The sequence below is a fragment of the Dermacentor silvarum genome, chromosome 3 (genome assembly GCF_013339745.2).
Source record: "Dermacentor silvarum isolate Dsil-2018 chromosome 3, BIME_Dsil_1.4, whole genome shotgun sequence".
Taxonomy (NCBI): Eukaryota; Metazoa; Arthropoda; class Arachnida; order Ixodida; family Ixodidae; genus Dermacentor; species Dermacentor silvarum.
This window is the reverse complement of record NC_051156.1, coordinates 227,203,842-227,222,551: the sequence shown is the minus strand read 5'-3', so window position 1 is coordinate 227,222,551 and position 18,710 is coordinate 227,203,842. Positions and strand designations below refer to the sequence as shown.

The 18,710-nt window shown below is 41.2% G+C and overlaps 2 protein-coding genes across 3 annotated transcripts in view; one reads left to right on the top strand and one right to left on the bottom strand.

The window, feature by feature from the left end:
* The window catches only part of LOC119446831 (septin-1), a 610,438-nt gene that overhangs the window by 43,461 nt on the left and 548,267 nt on the right, over nt 1-18,710 (top strand). The window lies entirely within an intron of this gene.
* Nucleotides 1-18,710, bottom strand: part of LOC119446825 (activated Cdc42 kinase-like) — a 102,163-nt gene that overhangs the window by 10,140 nt on the left and 73,313 nt on the right. For both annotated transcript variants that reach the window (XM_037711386.2, XM_049664439.1), the window contains exons 9-16: nt 16,433-16,557; nt 13,259-13,472; nt 5,928-6,036; nt 5,290-5,391; nt 4,618-4,826; nt 2,981-4,047; nt 2,099-2,263; nt 121-190 (exon numbers count right to left, since the gene is read on the bottom strand). In XM_037711386.2, the coding sequence (XP_037567314.1) occupies nt 121-190; nt 2,099-2,263; nt 2,981-4,047; nt 4,618-4,826; nt 5,290-5,391; nt 5,928-6,036; nt 13,259-13,472; nt 16,433-16,557 (2,061 nt within the window). The remainder of the gene's footprint in view (nt 1-120; nt 191-2,098; nt 2,264-2,980; nt 4,048-4,617; nt 4,827-5,289; nt 5,392-5,927; nt 6,037-13,258; nt 13,473-16,432; nt 16,558-18,710) is intronic.

Genomic DNA, 18,710 nt, shown 5'->3' with positions numbered 1-18,710 from the left:
TCCATAGGTGGACACTTGCAGAATAGCAGCCTCCTCCCCCCTGGTTTAGCTAACTTAACAAAATAACATTGTTAGCATTCCAACAGCATGATGACCCAGGCAGTAAGTGTGTGTGCTTACCTCTTTTGCAAGCACTTTTTGCATGATTCGGACCTCATCAGAGTCAACGCCTCGTGCAGGGCCTTGAGTCCTGTCAAGGAGACGTGCAAAAAAGACAGTCACTGCAAATACTGTAGTCTGTGATGCCATAGGTGCCGTCAAGAAATGATACTACAACTCGTAGAAGTAACTTCTATGGGCACTGGTACCTTGAAGATGCTGGGCCACTTGCATAAGCAATTTTCAAATGTTTCAGGTGTTGGTTCAAAATTAAAGTTGTGCAATGCCAGCTGAACCTACACAGCTATGTACTTCGTTGTTTGCAAAGTGACCCTAAACAGTGCCACACATGGGCACTAAAGTGATCATTCACATTAGCAGCCTAATGCACCTTTGTTAAAATTTAAAACAAAGTGGGTCTGTCGGATCTGAACACTGCAGTTTAAGCAAAGCTCGGGAACTGATCCAACCACTCAGACCAGCAGGTTTTCAGGTCATGCGATTTCTTAGCGGTCAGTTTTACTGCTATGACTGCTACACTATGATAGGCATAGATAGGGAGAAAACCACCAGACTCCAGTGACTCTTCCCTTAAGTTAACTCAATTACGGTGCGCATGTAAGCCTCCTCAATACACGCTCACTTGGTTTTGAAAAGAGTTGTTCTGGAACCACAAGCAATGGCATACATTGCACCTTTTCAAGCTTCTACAGTCTTCTGCTTCACGTTTTAAAGCAACGCTTTCTTTGCTTTAAACACAAACCCCTCCACGACTATGCTCCATGGCAGCTGCTGCAGCTGTCTTGTTGAATAGCTCACGCCCAGGACAGCACTCATAACAAATCAGCTTATATGTCTGTATTACCACTAGAAATGTGACGGCTGTTCTCTATGGAATTATGCAATAAAACAACAAATGGGAGTGGTACAGGCACATATTTACAGTATAACAAATATACGGCAACACATTAATTCCTTTATTAAAGTGAAGCTTTCTGTGCCTTCTTTCCTGGGGTGTGGTGCATCTGCTCGATCGGCTTCTTGCCGAGTAAGTTGGGCTGGTCCTGGGGATGGTGCAATAGTACACTGGGTCGATCTTGGAGATGCGTGATGAAAAGTGGGCCAATCCCGGAGACAGTGCAATAAAAGTGGCAGTCCACTTCTTTTCAAGCTGCTGCAGCATCCTGATGCTTATATCAGCTTGAAAATTCATCCTCGCAGCTTCAATTGTTCAATCTTGCAAAACCATCATTGTTGCTCAAGTTTGTATGTTACCTTTGAAAAAGAATATGCATCACTTCCCTTTACTTTATTACCTTAAGGACACCTCTAGGGGGTGTTACATAAGGGGTGGATTTACAGAAAAATTTAACAATGCTAACCACATGTTAATTGTGCGACAGGTAATCTGTTACATTTTGAAGAAATAAGGAAATGCGAGAGGCTTTGATACTTACAGAACCTCCACTAAAGATGTTAGGGGGAGATGTGAAAAAGGGTTTATATACAATACTTACAAGTGACAGCGAGTGGCACCACAACAACAAAGATGGCAGGCCGGAATACACCTCGTCCTTTTTCTCGTCTGCTATGCCACTTCTAATTCGTCCGCAGGATAGGTGCATGGCTCATAACAATATATTTCCTCTTATGCAAATATCTTGTCGCCTAACTTTTTTTTAACATAAATAACTAAAAGGTACAAAATAGTATCCGATTCCTCACACCACTGGATAACTATTTGCTCTATAAGAATATTTGAGTGAACATGTGAACAGACAGACACATTTATCTTATTTCTTAGCTCATAACTGCTGCTCACAGCAAAAACTTCAACAAGTGCTTGAGACAAAAAAGAAATTATGTCCAAGGGCTGGCTGCTTTTTACAACACTATTAGTGAATGTGTAAAAAGTCATTTAAAGTTAGTCTTAGGGTACTCCAAACCATTAGATATAAGTCTCACATAACACACAAAATTATGTTCCAAGAAGTCCAACCTTTTTGCATTAGGCCTGTCCATGGCAAACTCGAGGAGATCTTCACAACTGACGTGGTCACTGTTCTTATAGATGGTTGGTGGTGATGGAGCATCAGCTGTTGTGAGATGGTCTAGGCTGTCAATTTCTTCCTGAATCTGGTTCTCGAATGAATCATCTGGGTTACTGAAAATAAATCAATACCTACATTAGTAAGAGCAACTTTCGTGCTGCAATATCATAATGCAAAAGAGCATGTCATAAAGGCAAATTTAACAATTAAATTATGGGGTTTTACGTGCCAAAACCCCAATATTATTATGAGGCATGCTGTAGTGGGGGACTCTGGAAATTTTGACCACCTGGGTATCTAACGTGCATGCAACACACGGGTGTTTTTGCATTTCACCCCCATCGAAATGCGGCTGCCATGGCCGGGATTTGATTCTGAGACCTCGTGCTTAGCAGCATAACGCCATAGCCACTAAGCCATCATGGCGGGTAGAATTTAGCAACAAAATGCACCAAGAAAGAACACTCAAAACAATTTTTTTGTTCACAAAATGGAATTACCATTTTTGCATATTAACTCACGCAGGAATGTACAGGCAACATCAGAGAAGTTCTGCTTTGTGCTGCAACAATAGAGTTGGAAATTTTTCTGCTTTGCACTGCCATGTAAGATTCCCTAAAACACAGGAATCATAGGCATAAGTTTGCTGCTCGATGGAGGTGAAATGCAAGAATGCTCACGCATTTAGATTTAGGTGCACGTTAAAGAACCCCAGGTGGCCAAAATTGATACGGAGTTCCCCGCTATGGCACGCCTCATAATCAGATTGTGCTTTTGGCACGTGAAACCCCACAATATTTAAGTTTGCTGCTAAACAAGCACTAACAAACCTGCACGTTCGCATTGGCTTTGGTGGGGGAAACCGTGGCTCGGCCTCGCTTCTGCTTGTCCTTGCTTCAACAGCAGCTATCCGCTCATTTACAGAAGCCTGCCTCGGCACTGTCACAGACTCTTGCACAGGAGGCGACTCACTGCCCGAGTCCTTACAGGTGTCCACTGTCTCTGCTGCAACAGTACCGGGAAGCAGCAGCAGCGGGTGTTTCCGTTGGTGATGCTTCAGCACTTGCGCAGGCTTTGTACGGTCCCTTGGCGGCAGTGGAAGAGGATTTGCTTCTGCTTCTGCCTGCTGCTGCTGCTGCTGCAAGGGTGGCGGCGGCGGTGGAGCTCCAAGCCCGTTTCTTGGTGTGTTGCCAGAGCTGACAGCATTGGCAGCCAAGCGTGCAAGTGCAGCCGTGTGCGGAGTGGTGGGCCTGCAGCTGCTCGGGATGCCGTGACGGTTGCCTCTGATGCGAGGCTGAATTTGGATGCCACTTCTAATTCGCCTCAGTGGGTTCATGTCGGCACCTGCATCCAGGGGTTCACTGACAGCTGCCGTTGCGGGTGCTGGTGCTCCTGCCGGTGTTGGTTCAACTGCCACTAGTTTTTCTGGCACCTTGTCGACGAGACTATTGTACGCTTCTTTGGCCTCTTCCGAGAGAGAGTCTTGGATGTCAGGAATTGCCTCTGCTTCTTCGGAGAAAGTGCGCCTTCCCAATTTGGGGCTTGACTTGAACTTGAAGGAGAATTTCCGCTTGTTTGGCGAACTTGGGGTGCGCGGGCTGTCCTGTGTGGCATCAGATTCTGAGCGACCATCCATTTCCTGCATGCTCTGTGCAGCAGCCTCTTTAGCTATTGCAATAGCTGTTTCAAGCGTCTGTTCCTCAGCAGCCGAAATGGGCTTTACTGCTGCAAGCTGCTTCTTCTTGAAGGTTCCGCTTGCAGATTTGGGCATTTCCTTTGGAGGCTCACTTTTAGCAAAACAGCTGTCTTTAGGCACTTTGTCAAAGTCAAAGTTGAGTTGAGTCGTCTCGAGAGCTCGAAACACCTCGTCCATCAATGAGGGGCCCAAGTCCAGAGACTGCAAGAGGGCAGAAGCAAGTAAATTGTGGAACACTCTGTGGACTGGGTTTGAGCCAATGATGGTGCAAATTACTTTCTTTGTGTAATATTTGCAACAACACTAACATAGCAACCAAAAAGTGAGATATACAATAGAGTGCAGAAATGTTTAACTTTTAACAACCAAGAATTTAAACATCACATTATTTTCCTGAAAGACTTTCAAGATACAACACGCAAGGTCAAACACAGGACACACAGATATGGTTATGGTGACTCAATCAGCCAAAAAGATTATGTGCCTAAAATAATTAAACAACATATCCTTACTCAAAAACCTCCAAGTTCAGTCCTTAAGTGATTCGCAATGTTACTTTTCAATTACTTGCATGCAAACACAAGAATACCAATAGGGTATGATGATGAATCACCAACTCGCCCAACTTTCCACATTACTGAAACACAAGAAGGTTAATTAATGTATCTGCTGTTTAGTTAATGCATAGAAAATACAGGTTTCTGTCCTGGCAAGCAAACATGACTAAAGATTCCAATAATAGTTTGTCAAGTCCTGCAAAGAAACACTCGCCTCAAATTTGGGACTCTCGGTAGCATCCATCTGTTCCTCATCGCTTATTTCATGATATTCATGATCAGGTTTCTGGCCATCCTTTGCTGACATGCTCTTCAGGTCAAGTGGCTTGGAAAGCTTCAGATCCAGTGGCTTGGCACAGATTTCTTTTTCAAGAATGTACTCCTTCGACAGATCTTTCTCACTACTAGTATCAGACCAAGTTTCTGCAAACATACATGTTTACAAAATTTATGTCAGTGCTTTGAATACACACGAGATCATTTGTGAGAGTATGGCTATGGAGCAACCATGAAAGAAAAGGCAAAGGCTGTTGCACTACTCTGCCTTTATTTCTGTTTGATTCAAGTATTACAGTTAAAAGTATTATCAAAGCACAATCCCTCGTAAAACGGGAAAGCTGTTTGGTGACTTTACCTTGTGGACTGTGATGCAGATGAGCAAAACAGTACAGTTGAGACACTTAGTAAGCTAATGAAAATAAACTGCTAAACTGTTATGACCTTCTAAACAAGCCAATACAAAGCAAAAAAGAATGATTAAAAAGAATAAAAATAAACTCGGTTCACCTCAGTTGACATTAATCAGAAAACAGAAATCATGAAGCAACTTATTTCGGTATAATGCCATAAGAATCAAGGCTTTCAGACCGAAGACAAATTGACACACCCAAAGCAGGGCCACTTTTGCCATCTACGGTGGAGCTGGAGCCGTTTAGGAGAGGTGTCATATCTGAAGAGTCTGAGGAGTCCTTATCTTCTTGAGGCTTATCTGGAAATGCCAAAGGAAAGAGGTCCCAGTGTGTGGATTTCTTTTTGCTTCTTGTGTCTCCAAAGGACAGCAACATGCTCAAGAACTTGCTTCAGCTGGACTACTTGTCAATATCAAGTTAAAATTTCCTTAAAAATTTAGTCGAGTGGTGGCACTTACACCTTCCAAAGTAACACCTCAGCTTTTAGTATTAAAGCTCAATATCAATAAAACCAGGAGAAAAGATTAGCAAGTTTTAACCTTATATTGCACAAATATGTCATAATTAATATGCACAATATATGCAACATGCATCCAACTTCTACTTCACATGTGAAACAAAGCTTGATGATAACTAGTATGTTTTCTTCACTTGCTCAGTAAAGTAAGAGAAGCAATCATAAGAGGACTGTAATTAAACACACAAAAGAAAGAATCAACCAAACGTTCTGCTTTTGTCACCATTATACCAGGTCCTAGACAAGGGATATTTAAAGATACAAGAAGCCTGAGGTGCATTTCATCTCTAGCATGCAGAAAGAAAAAAGTTCACTAACAAGGATTCACAACTTGCTTTGGCAGCTGCCCATATTTATCACCAAGGAAAGCTACATCTCCAAAAAACGCTCCATCAAGACCTACATGGCCAGTATGCTTCAAGTCACCCTGCAGATAAAAAAAAAAAAAAAGGTTCATCAAAGAAGAGCCTTTCTATGCAAGTAAAGAGCAAGTGTTTCTTTAGATGGCCTCAGAGCACATCTGATCAAAAAGCAAAAGATACTCATAAGCACAAGACCACATTTAAATGAAAAAGTAAATGGCTGCTACAATTTTAATTTACAATTAATCGTTCAAGTTTATTTTTGCTTTCACAAGAGGGGCGAGGACTAAAAGCCGTGGTGGCTTGACTAAGGTCGCAACACCATTTACATGGTGACACACGACAGTGCAGAAAATAATAATAATAATAATAATAATAATAATAATAATAATAATAATAATAATAATAATAATAATAATAATAATAATAATAATAAATAAATAAAACATGGGTACAATTAATATTGACACATATTAATGCACACAGCAATGCATGAAATGTTATGCATGATGTACACAATGCATCAAAATTGCAATGAAATACAGAGAACAGATTTGTTCAAAATGGCCATAGCAAAACCAGCATGAAAATGATTTCATGAATATCTTCACATCTGTTCATCATGACAAATGCCTCACCATATTACATCAAAAATTTTAGCGCCTGCTGCCACCGGCATCACGCAGGAAGACACCAGCTGCACGCGCCCCACCATGCCGCACTTGTACAGGTCACCCCACCAGCATGGTACAGTAGCATTGTAATGCCGTGCAATGAAAAATAACAGAGTAAAAAAAAAATTTACATAAAGTGACATTAAAGAGTGTGCTTGAGACACATCGAAAATTGAATGGACGACCTTAGAAAGTGGCACAGGCCTTCAAGCAGGCGTCTGCAACGCATTATGGGAATCTTGAATGAAGGCGCTCCGTCATCTGCTTCACTTGCAGCCACCCACTTAAGATATGCCTCGTCTAACTGGAGTCAACCATTTCTTCTACCATCTTAGCTAACCATAGCACAACCATAGCACAACCATAGCACAACCATAGCACAACCATAGCACAACCATAGCACAACCATAGCCGCTGGTGCTTACTTCCAAGCGGGTGCTGAAAAATATGCCTTGGTGTATACTGGCAACAGCTATGAGGTTTCTGCAACTGTCTTCTTCATCTTTAAGAGCTCCAAAATGTTTACAAGCCTTTCGCATGTTTTTTGGACAGATAACTTCTTAGACATTTCTTGTCTCACGTCGCCATGCTCGCGGACAGAAACCAATCAGAACATGCAGTTGTCCAAGCACTTCGATGGCGAGTGGGCTCGTAGTGACACACCGTGGCGTCCGCATTATCTAGCTGTGCAGCGCATAGCCACTAGCTCATTGTAATATGACCTCCAAAACTGAAACTGATTCTCAAAGTTCCCCTAATGCCGTTGGTGCCACAGACTTTCTTAATGTTGCCCGTTCCATAGCGACGAATTGCGTGGCACCACACTGCACATGTGCAGGTGACACCCCACTGGCATGAAACAGTAGCACTGTAATGCTAAGCAAGAAAAAAATGCGTCACATTCAGTGGTAGCAAAGACTGTAAGCAGAACACTCCGATAATTTAATTTCGTGGTGACGAGTGATGATGATGCAACATACAGTAGACTCATTAATGATAAAAACGCAACTAAACATTAAAAAATAAGAGAATACACTGTGGGAAATGGTGGAACTTATTCAGGAAGTAGTTGACCCTAACAAACCCTTCTAATAACCGAGACAGGGGTATGAAGAAGATCAACATATAACTTGTACTATAAGTTGTTTAACACAGAAGGTAGTGCATAACATAACTGATTGCAGGAATTGGCTCTAGGAGTAGGAATAATCCACGGCTCGTTATGTATGGTGTATTTGATGCTGTAGTTCTCTCGGAGGCCAGCCAAAGAATCTATAATACCATCATATCTCAAGCTTGATCTGTATTGGTAGTGTGATCTATAGCTGTACAAATGAAACGGAAGAAGTATTTCGTACTGAATGAAAAGGCTAGAAGTAGGCTGAAGGTATGGGACATTTGCTCCTTACCGAACCACTCTTTTCTGGAGCCGGTGTAACTTTGTCAAGTTAGTGATACTGGTATTAGACCATACAAGGCTGCAATATTAAAGACGTGAAGCTACAAATGCATAATGAAGTATAAGCTTGACTTTAGCAGGTGTATAATGTCTGGGGCAATCATGCATAAAGCAGAAGACATTTTAGACTGCAGATGTTCAACATGTTCATTTTATGTTGGTTGGCTTGAGAAAATTACACCCAGTGTCTTTACCAAGTCCGCCAACTCTATGGTTTCCTTCCACAAATAAAAATTTACCTGTAGAACTGTATTTTGATTTCTTTAGTGTGTATAACACCACTATCGTTTTTCTCGGGTTTATTTTAAAGAGGCTGTGAAACACTTTTTAATTTAAGTTGAGAAATGAAAATGAAGTTAAAATAGGCTATGTATTTCAGAAATAATTTACTGCAAAAAGTACTTCAATGCGATCTGAAGAAGTGGAGTTATCGGCAATCAAAGATCGCCTAAGGTACCCTTCGCAGTGCTCCCGCGCCTTCGTCAATTCCTTGCACTGTAATGATTACGGAGGAGCGGGGCCTGCCCACAAAGCTCCGCCAACTAAACGTCACCGTGGTGTGCAGTTCAAATTTGATCTCGAATGTTCACGTAGACGCCACTATTTTCCAATTTTGGTGCCTACAACGCGCCAAACGCAGTTGTCCTCAGTGAGCTGCAGTGGGCTTGCTGTCTATACACAGCTTCGAACACTTCTTGAGGACTTGGAAACAGTTGGAAAAGGCTTCTTTTGGCAGGGCTGTCAGCTCCTTTTAGGGCTCTCTTCACACGAGCAAACAGGAAAAAATCGCATGGGGAGAGGTCAGGCAAGTATGGCGGATGGGGAAGTACAATAATGCTGTGCTTGGCAAGAAATTTTGTCACGCTGAGAGCAGTGTGCGGCCTTGCGTTACCGTGGAGAAGGCTCCATTGTCCACATGCCCATAAGTCAGGGCGATGGCATCGCAGTGCATCACGCATGTGTTGGAGCACGCGGATATAAAACTCCTGATTCACCGTCTGCCCTTGTGGGATGAACTCGTGGTGTACGACACCTGTGGCATCGAAAAAAATTATCAGCATCGTCTTTGTTTTAGTTCTTCTGTCGCCGCACCTTTCTCCACGCCAGAGAGCTTGTGGACCGCCATTCTGCGTTCTGCCTCTATGTTTGAGGATCGTATTAAAAACACCATGTTTCGTCTTCAGCAATGATGCTGTCGACGAATGCAGCATCCTTCTCTGCCTCAGAGAGCAAATCAGCGCTCACTGATGCCCGCGTGTCCTTCTGGTCCTGTGTGAGGGGCTGCGGCACAAGTCTGGCATTCAGCTTTCGTTTCCCCAAGTTCTCACGCATGCGGACTGTAATGGTGCGGTCTTGCTGTACGATCTCCCTGATCCGAGCCACATTGTTTTCATTCCGTGAGGTTGCAGGGTGCCCCTGCCTTGTGTCGTCTTCCACCGACGTTCTCCCCGAAACGAACCTCCTGTGCCACTCGAAAACTCGCACCCGCGATAATGTCTCATTGCCGTAAGCGTCACGAAGGAGCTCATACATCTGTGTGGCAGTCTTGCCAAGCTTCACACAGAATTTTATGTTTACACGCTGTTCGAGGTGGACGTCCATCTCTCCACATTCACTCACAGTAGAATGCGCAGACTACTAGTGACAATGTATTTTTCTACATGTAGTGCCATCTAGCAGCTGCCACAGCAATTAACATAAATAGCTGAGGTTAGCCCAAAAAGATGGCGCTACACATACGCACCAACACTTGTTTTGGGGAATCATTTCTAGAGAAGAAAATAAATCAGTCTAGAAACTTTACGGACAAAGGTTGTATATTACAAAATAAAGCAGCCTGAAAAGAGTGAAGAAAAGGCTTCTGTTGAAAAGAGAGTGTTGGAAAAAAAGGTGACTTTGGGCCTTGCTTGCGAGCTCCACATGCCACGCACAACTGCAAAATTTTGCCGAGATGTTCACAGCGTGTATGCTATCCGTAGACTATTTTTTCACCAAGTCGGAGGGGTAGTTCAGGACCCCTTTAAGCAATTTGCTTGTGCCCATGCTTCTACTTCTACAAACATTTTGTTAATTATTCTTACTAGGCTAAGTATTCACATAAATCAGAAACAAGAAGTGTAGTATCATCAGCACATGCTTTTACAAAGGCTTTTAATAATTACGGGGAAGAGGTCCCAGTACCGTCAATCGCAAAAGTTTGTGGGACGCAGGATCTGCCAAGAAGCTGAATTCTCACAAAGCTTGGTCATACAGCCTCAAATTAAATGTTCCAGCATGTAGTAACCTTCCCCACCTACACAGTGACTCAATAAATTAGAAGTGCCATGCCTTAACAGTGCAGTAATTCACATTTGCAGGGGAAACCGCATCCCGTAAACTTTTGCGGCTGACTGTACCTGTGTTAACATACTGTGTCCTACGTGATAGGTAAGAATTCAATAAGTCATGAGCAATGCCACGGACACCACACTTTTGTAATTTCGAAAGAAGAATAGTGTGATTTAGAAGATCAAATGACTATGAAAAGTTGATATAAACACCTATTGCAATTTCTTTCTGGCTGAAGACTTTAATTATGTCTGTCTTTTAATTATTTAATTAGAAGACAAATTTTAGTTACAAGCATGAATATCCCGAAATGATCACCAGTACACCAAACATTGGCTGTTATTAAATCTTCGTTAATATTGGGAATGAACACATCAAGCAATTCCGCTCCCTCTCGTGATAAAATTGGTTTCGTTCGGTTAGTATTGCAAGCGAAGTGATCACCAACAATGCGACCAGGATGCAAAGCCATGAATCCCTTAACTGCCAAGTGCAGATGTTTATCGTGGCCATGGTTGCACCATGCAGCATATACCTTAAGACATGCGCTCTGCTGTATCCATTTTATTCCAGCGTGATCGTACAAGACACTCAATCAAAGTACATGATCTTCTGCAACAGAAAATGAGAGTCAGCGGCAGTGATGTTCAGCATGGCCTAAATATTCAGCACACTCAGTGAGCCACCTTTTCTCGCAGGCCATGGCCATGATGCAGCTGTGCTATGCACTGTAGCCAATTTTGTATGTTGCCAGGTGGTCAAAAGTTTGCAGAAGTTGAGGACTACCACATCAGATTGTTTACTAGCAGCATTTTACGCTATACCAGATTTCAGCTTAAGTCTTTCATTATTGCTAGAAATGTGCTTATTTTCGGTGTTCTTATGTAGTAAAATTTTAACTCAAGACATAGTAGCAGCAGGCATATACTGCAATACATAAAATTATAGCCTGACCACTGGTGTTTTGAATCGATGTATAAATAAATGCTTAGACAATTTTTTTAAAATTCTTATGTGAAACTTCTAAGAAGCACCTCAAGGAATACGATTGAAAGTAATAATTTGCTAATTTTAGTAAAGTACTGAGAGTAAAAAAACCTGAAATATACAAAATATGCACCTGGTTCCTAGTTTACAACTTTTGTCAGTCAAATCAGGGAAAAAAGAAAAAATTATTATACTAGCCATAGTGATGCTAATGCTATGCGGGAAAGCAGTAGATTTGCAAATGTGAAAACTGGTAAGTTCTTATTGTACAGGGAGCATTTTTTTTTTACTAATTGCAGACGGCACCTGGTTCATTTGTTGTTGCATTCTTTAGGCATGCGAAGCAATGGTTGTCAGGTCAGGGAGCATGCAGAAGCCTCCTCATAGTTGATTATTGTGTTTTCTGTGCAAGCAAGGCGGTCTAGTGCGAGTTTTAAACTGGCATTGGAGCCTCCACATGCTTTGTTCAGTTCCTGTACAGTAATGTGGAGTGTTGCACAATATAGTACAGTGATCAATAAGGGTACTTGCACAGGCAGTGTTCAAAATGTAAGAAATTAGACAGCTAGTCAAGCTTCGGTCGAAGATCTGTTTGAAATTGACTGGGTGCTCTTGTGAGAGTGAAACCCTACAAGACAGCAAGGATTGCTCATAATTTGTACATATTTTATTTATTGATACTGCAATCCCAGGAAGGGATTTTCGCAGGGTAGGCGTACAGATACAAGCACGGATCAAATATTTACAAATAAAGCCAGAGACAACAAAGGCCGCAAATGATTAAAAAACAAACAAAATGGATCAGCATTGAAGACAAAAAAAAGCTCAATGATGGCAGTGCAACATAGGAGTACAGCAAGGTTCATGGCATATCTTAATTATTCAGGGACACATAAATATTGAGTGAATATATTATTACAAAATGTAAGCGGCATAAAGTTGATAACAATAAGAAATTAGCAACTATATGGGCAGCAGGGAATGAATGCATCAGAAAATAAATGTTAATGGACACTGAGGCTGCTGGTGAATGAGGTCAGAGTTCTGTAGTACTTGATCGTTAGTAAGCCGATTCCATTCCGTTACTGTTCTTGGAAAAAATGAATATGCTCTCTAAGCTCTGATAGACAAAAGCAACCACGGTGGTGGGGAAAATTAAGTTGCACTTGAGGTTAGTCGAACACAATTTTCCAAATAACACACACTCTTGAGCACCCACCGTTGTTTGAAACATCGTTAAAACAGCCTATTTTACAACCTGAGCGAAGCTTCCGTGCCCTCACTGCTGATGTTGTTTAAAACATTAGGTTGCCGAATCGACAAAAGTGCAAATTTTGCGTCTTATTATTGAAGAAGTGCTAGGAACACTAGAGACTAGTTTCAATGATACCTCCAGTCGAAGTTTTTTTTTTTTTCCAGACTCTCCAATCTGCAAAAAAATTGTCAAATCTGACAAATAGTTTCAGTCATTTCAGACGGTGCATGATGTTGCTAGTAGAATTTCAAAGAAAATGTTTAACAATGTGTAGAACTGTCGATCAAAATGATCGATTTCTATAAGTGCGGTAAAGAGAGAGTTATTTGGTGTACAGTGTCCAGTAAATCTTTCATTATGAACTAAAAATGGTTCATTATATTCATTCATAAGAGTATTTGCTTTCCTATAGCAAGATTTTATATGTTTTTGTTATAATTAAATGTTAAGGGAAATTAGGATTATTTCGTTATCTACATTAGTTTGGTTGTAATGAGGTCTGGCTATATTATATGCACAAACTCACAAGCTTCAACTTCTCTTTAGTCAAGCAGCATGGATTCAAGCAAGTGTGGTGAACAAACCTGGGGGCCTGAAATCATTTCTGGCCGCAATCGACTACGCCGACCACTGGCGTAGGCTACACCAGCACCGGAACGGGGATCCCATCGGGTGAAGCTGCCACTAGCACGACTTGAAGGCAGATTGTGGCCCAGATATGCAATCGTAGCAGCCGGATTGAAGAGACCAGTCTTTCCTGAAGCTGTGACACCTTTCCACAGGGACCATGCATCAGGCCTGCACACCACAAGTATTACCTTGTGAAGTGGTTCTTAAGATTGCAAAAGGTGCGCATGGTGGTTGGCCCTTTCCATATGCCCATGAATGTTTGTAGACAGTGTGTGGTGCAACGTCATATTTTTTAAAATGTTAGCCTACACCAACTATTATTATTGAAAGATGGAGCATAGGGCTTCCAACTATGTTCTTACAATGAGCCTATATTATTTGGTGCCCCCAATTGAGTTCCTTAAAGAATATAGTAGTTGAAAGCCTGCGCTCCACCTAGACTTACTTTGCCTCCATCCATGTTTTTCTTCGCACAAATTCAATGGCAACATTGGAGACCTATCATAGTTCCCCAGATGCAGTGAGCACGAAACAAAGGGGTCTTTCTGTGCAATGCAATTGGGAAGGAATTCACATATCATTGTTTAACACCAATACTGTGGAGTCACCACCTTCAGCAAATGAAGAGACTGCATATCTATGTGACCATGCAATCAGACTGCCTGTAAAAACCCACATCATTTATGCTGCATTCACAGCAGTTGAAAAATGCAACCTGAAAACTAATTGCACCAACACCTGTATAAATTACAGTGATTTTGTCTATAGTAGCTACAATGACCATGTGTGATAATTATAATGCACTTGTCTTTTATTGCAAAAACACATATGGTATTCCCCGTGCCTACCACCTACAGCTTCCTGATTGCATTTTTTTTAATATATTTGCACGTTTTATCCTTGAATTCATGGTTGAGTTTAAATTAGTTCATTTAATATCACATGGTGTCAAATAAACTTAATTTACCACATACATAAATAACAAGGACAAATTTTTGCCACATTTGTCATTCTTGATTCATGTTGCAACCTGGTCAGTCCCCTCTACAATGTCATTGTGCTTCAGAGAACAATAAAGTTTCCCTGATGGTTGCAGCAGCTAGGACTTCTGACAGCAAACAAATTTCCTATTACCAGAAGTCAAAGAGGAGAGAAAACTGGGCAAGTTGGGACAGATTCAGGCCAACACTAACGGTGCTGTGAAGATATTAGCCACGAGATCTTTAAGTGACGCCCTCTCGCGTGTGACATCAATGGGGTACTTCGCTGCCGTGCCGCATGCACGCTCGCTACATGAAGGCAACTTGACGCTGTCAAAATCTGTAATTGTAGCAACCTGTGATAAACTAGTAAGGAAAGTTAAAAGTAGTGGTGTGCACACACCGTGCACTAATAACAAGAAAAAAAGAGCGCATGCTGTGATTCGGTAGAAGCACAAAGTTGCACACAATTTGAAGAATGTAGCGCAGCAGTATGGGGTCAGCGTAGTATTTTCAGCCCCTCAGAAAATGTCGCGTTTATGTGCTAGAGTAATGAATGTGATTGACAGGGCATCTAACCACAGCCCTTTTGTCTGCAAGATTGAGCATAAGCAAGGGTCAACCATTGTCCCCTGCGCCTGCGCAGTAGTGTATGAATTTTCTTTTTCTTGTGGGTGTGTATTCATCAGTCAGACGGCTAGATGTATTAGTGTTCGGCTGAAAGAACATTAAAAAAATAGCACTTCAGATGGTTATTCCCACGTAGCTAAGCATTGCAATGACTGTAAAAAACTAAACAAGGAAACTTGCCTCCCACTTCTTAAACAAACTAGAATTTTGTACCGTCATAGGGACTGTAGCACTAGGGAGCTGTTTGAGGCATAAAAACTACACGTGAGTGTGTAAACGAACCTTCGGTGTCACTAGCTGATTGCGAGATGGGGTTTTTAGATGCTACTGTGTGACGTCAACTTTTCAGTTGACGTCACAACACACAAGCTGTGTATCGGTGCAATAACTTCTGCTTATAGTTGGATTCGAACATTTTTTTTGCAGCAGGAGATTGACGAAGCGACATCCTTTAATAGTGAGGCCCTTTTATGATTAGTTTTAAAAATGTTTCAGGACCCCTTTAACAGACCTCCAAGAGAACATCACTTTTACAATGGGCCACCACATGATAGTCATGTTCCTAACTGGTTTAGTTTTTTTAGTTAATTATTTTTATGGCAAAACTGATAGAAACTGTATTCAGTTGTCATGGTTGCTTCGTTGCCTTGCAGGCACATGTGCAGTATGATGCATATACTGGGTGTTCAAAATTAGGCTTTACATAATATTTAAAAATCGCCTGTGGCAGGCAGCATAATTATTATCATTGAGCTGGGTTATTCGAAGAGGCGGACATTAGTAGCACGAAAAATCTAAACAAATATTCAACTAATTAACAAAAATTGACTAATGAGCTTCTTAGTTGATTACTTTATAACACGTATAGCAATTTACGAATTGTAGCCGGTGAGTTAGCAAGATGCATTCACTTGAAATGAATTTCCAGGATGACACCAGTTTTGAGATATTTCCCAAAGTGTGGGACGAAGTATATGGGCGTTCCAGTTACTTTTGTGCTTCAATGTATAAAACAGCATTTTGGTAAAAAAGTAAGTGGAACAGTGCATTCTTACGGCAAGTTTAATGGGGCATATCTCCAAACTGGTGTCATTCTGGAAATTCATTCCAAGTGGATATGCCTGACAAGCTCACCAGCTACAATTCATAAATTGCAAAATGTGTCGTAAAGTAATTAACTAAGAAGTTAATTGCAAATTATGCTACCTGCCATAGGTGATTTCTAAAAATTCCGTAAAACTTAAAAATGAACACTCGGTATATTAAACCCTCTCTTAGAGCAAATCTGTAGTTGACAGCTCAGCACTTGTGTAACTCGCCTTTTTCCTTACCTCTGCTGCACTGTCAGTGTAGTCGTGAAGCAAGCCAGAGGTGCAAAATATCGGAAAAACACAGCGCTGCTTAAAAAGGTTAGTCTCAAGAAAGAAAACTAAAAAAATTTGCAGATTACAAATCACACTTGCACATCTGACATGCTGTGAATTAAAAAATAAGTTTGGAACAATCAGGTTATCTCACCTTTTGTCCAGCACTGTAATGACATCGCCTGTTCTGTAGTGTAAGGCATCTTTCTTCAGTTTGACTGAGCCTCCCATAGAAGTGTCTGGGCAGTCTGCAATAGCCTGCACTTGCTCTGGCTTGCACTGAGAAGAAACGAAGAGTAAAAACACAAGAACAGGTGCCCTGTGCTTATTCGAGAGCATTTTTCAGGAAACAAGCAAGCAAGTAGCTTGAGGGTCAGCACGTTTCTTTCTTTTTTTTTTTTTTTTTTGCTAATCGTAAGCATTCTGTTTATAAAGCTTGTCCTAGAGCGGAACTTGGCACTGGCATCTGTGCAAGTTTCTTAAGTAGTACCTCAACCAGCATGACAGTAATGGGAAGTACAAGCAACAGTGCTACTCAACTGGTGGCTTAGCATGCATTGTAAGTATCGCTGTGTAAAGTCCTTTGTGGTAACAAGAATGCCACATCATCATCACTATAGCATTCCATGGCTATACCTTCTGTACACTGTTCATCACCATAAATAAGGTGCATGCTCTGAACATGGAAGACCTTGAAGCTGGGCTAGTTGTGGTAATTCATCTTAATATGTTTCTTTAGAGCAGTGTTGCCATTTTAGCAATTTTATAGCTAGATATAGCGACTTCCTTGTCTGTTTAGGGGAGATGCTCCTCAGAAATGTTTCCTTTTAAATAATGATGCTGGGTGAATGAAAATTCTACCACTTGTAGAGCTTGATCTCTTCATTCGAAATCTACTTTTAGTTTTAGAATATCTCGATGCTTTCATGTCCTAAGTGCCATGCATAAGTGAGAAGCAGTGCATGTTTGTGCAGCTGCTGGACATAGCAGTTAGCATGATAGAACAGTGCAAAATTATTTTTCCTATCCCTAACACTCCACTGAGTGCTAATAAGCAAAATAATGTGATTACCTTTACAAGCAACATTTTAAGAGAATTTCGTATCTGGTGCTTCATATTCAGTGGCTGGTGCCCGAGTACATTAAAAATTCTCATCCTTAAAAAAATAAAGTGATTGCATTAAATCCTAAATAAGTGCATTCTACATATCCTAAAAATTACGCCCATCAAATGTGGTCTTGATTGGAACACAATAAGTACGTAAAATGTTGTGCACAAACACCTTCTTTTGCCCAAAATATGAAGTTGGGAAAAATGCGATTGAAAGTTATAAAAGCTGTTTACTTCTGTTAATCATTATTATTACTTCCCGGGGAGATTGTAATGCGGCAAAGCTAACCTTGGAGAGAAAAAGCTTAGGCCTACCACCTTGCACGAGCCGAATGGCGTGCGACACTGCAGTTTGACGCATCGCGCGCTTGAAAATGTGTCGTATCTGTGCCTTTTCTTGCCACCTCGAATGCTTTAACTGAGTTTATTATACTTTTCCCGATCATTTCTAGCTCTCATTTCATCATATGTGAAATAGGAGAGATCAATGTTGCTGAAACAACTAAAAACACAAAACCTGTTTCTTTAATGAAAATCGCAGTTTTTTGACCCGCCTCTCCCCTTTAGCGACAACTTCTTCAATTTAGCAACCAGCGCCTTTTTTCAGCGACATTGCAGAACTGGCAATATTTTAGCAACTTCATTGTTTGGAAATTTGCTTTACCCTTCTAGAATGCACTTTATTATTTACAAGCTACGTACATGTGGGTGGCCGAGGAGGAGAGAAATACAGGGACAACAGTTAGGTTAGCCAGTGTAAGCACCGGCTGGCTACTCTGTGCAGGGGAAAGAGACCGAAATTGGCTGTGTGCTGCGTGTGCTCTGTGACCGTGATGAAACAATGGTCCCATTCCCAGTATACTGACAAAATGCACGTTCTTGGTGTTTTTTTATTCTTTACAAAACCAATTTGAATGGGTCTTAACAGTCCAGATTCTGTCCTTTCACTAAATGCTAGGGGTGTGTGAATACCTGAGTATCACAGTCGAATCAAGTAGTGAGCATTCAAATCAATTAGTGATTCAAATCAAATCAATCAAATCAATTTAATTAGTGAATCAAGTATCTATTATTAAATTTTCCAAGTATTTGGTGTAGAGACTTGCGCAGTACCACATGTGGTGTACGTTGCGAAGACCCTTGTGATTGATGCTGCTTGCGAGGTATCAATCTTGGTAAGTTTGGCAAGTTTTGACATTGGTAAGCTTTGATATTTGATATATTGAGACTTGGTAAGCTTTGATATTCAAAAGTACCGAATAGTTCATTTTCGAATACAAATAATTTGTTTGTAATATTCGATTCATATTAGGAACTTCAA